At 41.0% G+C, this 2,058-nt stretch overlaps 1 protein-coding gene across 1 annotated transcript; it reads left to right on the top strand.

The window, feature by feature from the left end:
- Positions 1-36: 36 nt before the first annotated feature.
- On the top strand, positions 37-1,062 carry LOC121963329 (gastrula zinc finger protein XlCGF8.2DB-like). The gene has a single exon (XM_042513628.1). It carries the CDS (start codon positions 188-190, stop codon positions 980-982), a length of 795 nt encoding a protein of 264 aa, XP_042369562.1. The 5' UTR covers positions 37-187; the 3' UTR covers positions 983-1,062.
- The last annotated feature ends 996 nt before the right edge of the window (positions 1,063-2,058 follow it).

Raw genomic sequence — 2,058 nt, 5'->3', positions numbered from 1 at the left:
GGCACATCTTAAGAGACACACTATAACTCACATAGGAGAAAAACCATTCAGCTGCTCGGTGTGTGGGAAAAGATTTGGCTCTGAGTCACGTCTGGTTGAACACGTGGTAACTCATACAGGAGAGAAACTCATTAGCTGTTCAGTGTGTGCGAAATTTTTCACACAGAGTGAAAATTTAGAGACACACATGAGAATCCACACAGGAGAGAAACCTTTGATATGCTCAGTTTGTGGTAAAATTTTTAAACGAAAAAGAGATCTCGAAGAACACATGAGAACTCACACAGGAGAAAAACCTTTCAGCTGCTCTGAGTGTGGGAAGAAATTTGGCTTCAAGTCACAAATAAAGGAACACATGAGAACTCACACAGGAGAAAAGCCTTTCAGCTGCCCTGAGTGTGGGAAAAGATTTGGCTGCAAGGCGAATCTGAAGAGACACGCGGTGACTCACACAGGAGAAAAAAATTTCAGCTGTTCAGTGTGTGAGAAATCTTTTACAGAGAGCGGAAGTTTACAGAAACACTTTAGAATCCACACAGGAGAGAAACCCTTTAGCTGCCCAATTTGTGGTAAAAGTTTTAATCAGAATGAAGTTTTGAAGACACACATGCGAACTCATACAGGAGAGAAACCTTTTACTTGCACAGTTTGTGGTAAAAGTTTTATGTACAAGACGAGTCTGACAGGTCACATGGGACATCACGCCGGGGGGAAAAGATTCAGCTGCAGTGTTTGTGATCGAAGATTCACGTGGCTTTATCAGCTCAGAAACCATCAGTACTTCTCCTGTCAGTCCTCTCCGCTCCAAACTCAAACTGAGGACGACAGAGAGGCAGAACCTCCAGCCAGAAATCCAGATCCACATTCACAACCAGATACTGAGACCGGAGACTCTTTAGTGGCAGAGGTTGAAGTCAGTGTTGATGACTGGGAGAGCAGAGAACCTCGGTCAGGTTTAAACTCTCTGAAAAAGTTGCTGTGAGTGATTTGAAATCTGCTCTGAATGTGCACAAATGTGTTAAAAGACAAAACTTCATTAAAACATGATTTATGAGACTTTAATGTTATTTTGTTGTTATTTTTTATCACTTTCAATTCTGTAAATTATGTAGGACTAAAGGTGATAGGATGGATTAATTTTTGCAGTTTTCTGAAAAGCAGAATTTTGCACATTTCTCCTTGGTATTAACATCTACTATAATGCAAGAATCCAACGACCAAATGCATAAAACGATGTGTAGATTCATGACTAAAACAGGAGGCGGCTTTCCATGAACTTAAGCTGTATTTAGTAAATGTTGATGAAACTCAATGTGGAGCTGACTGTGTTTCCGCTGAGTGATGTCATGTGACTTCTCCTCTGGTGATAACATCCCAGTAACCATGGCGATGGATGTTCAAAACATTAGCAGCTTTATTTCTATTGCAGCCACCAAACTAGCCGTCATTATGTCCAATCCAAGGCCATGTATGAGGGATTTCGGGGAGATGTAGTCCATGATTTCACAGAGGAATTGTGGATTCAAAACATGAGGGAGCCAGTTCCTACTGACAAGCACATAGACATAGCATCATGTGACCTCACAGCATCATGTGACCTCACAGCATCATGTGACCTCACAGCATCATGTGACCCCACAGCGTCATGTGACCTCACAGCATCATGTGACCTCACAGCATCATGTGACCTCACAGCGTCATGTGACCTCACAGCAGCATGTGACCTCACAGCAGCATGTGACCTAGAAAAGACTAAAAAGGTTTTTTTGTAAAACAGTCATGTTTCTATTGAGCATATTTTATATTCACAATTTCAATTTGAGTAATTTGAGGGTTAATGGAAACCCTCCTACAGATGTGAAATCTAATACCTGCTCTGAATGTGCACTAATGTGTTAAAATTTAAATTTATTAATGTTAATTAAAACAAGATTCACGAGACGTGAACCTTTCAGGCCTCGGCAGGATGTGAAAACAGAACATGCAGCTCTTCAGTGGAGGTAAATGTGTTGATCTGAGCGGATGAATATTCGATGCTTTGTTTGCTTTGAAACTTAT

This window comes from Plectropomus leopardus, unplaced genomic scaffold, assembly GCF_008729295.1.
Source record: "Plectropomus leopardus isolate mb unplaced genomic scaffold, YSFRI_Pleo_2.0 unplaced_scaffold1089, whole genome shotgun sequence".
In the NCBI taxonomy this organism is placed as follows: domain Eukaryota; kingdom Metazoa; phylum Chordata; class Actinopteri; order Perciformes; family Serranidae; genus Plectropomus; species Plectropomus leopardus.
Note: the sequence above shows the minus strand (reverse complement) of the source record. Positions and strands in the feature narration are given on the sequence as shown.

Coding starts and splice junctions, on each gene's coding strand:
- LOC121963329 (XM_042513628.1), top strand. CDS start 188: ATGAGAATCCACACAGGAGAGAAACCTTTGATATGCTCAGTTTGTGGT.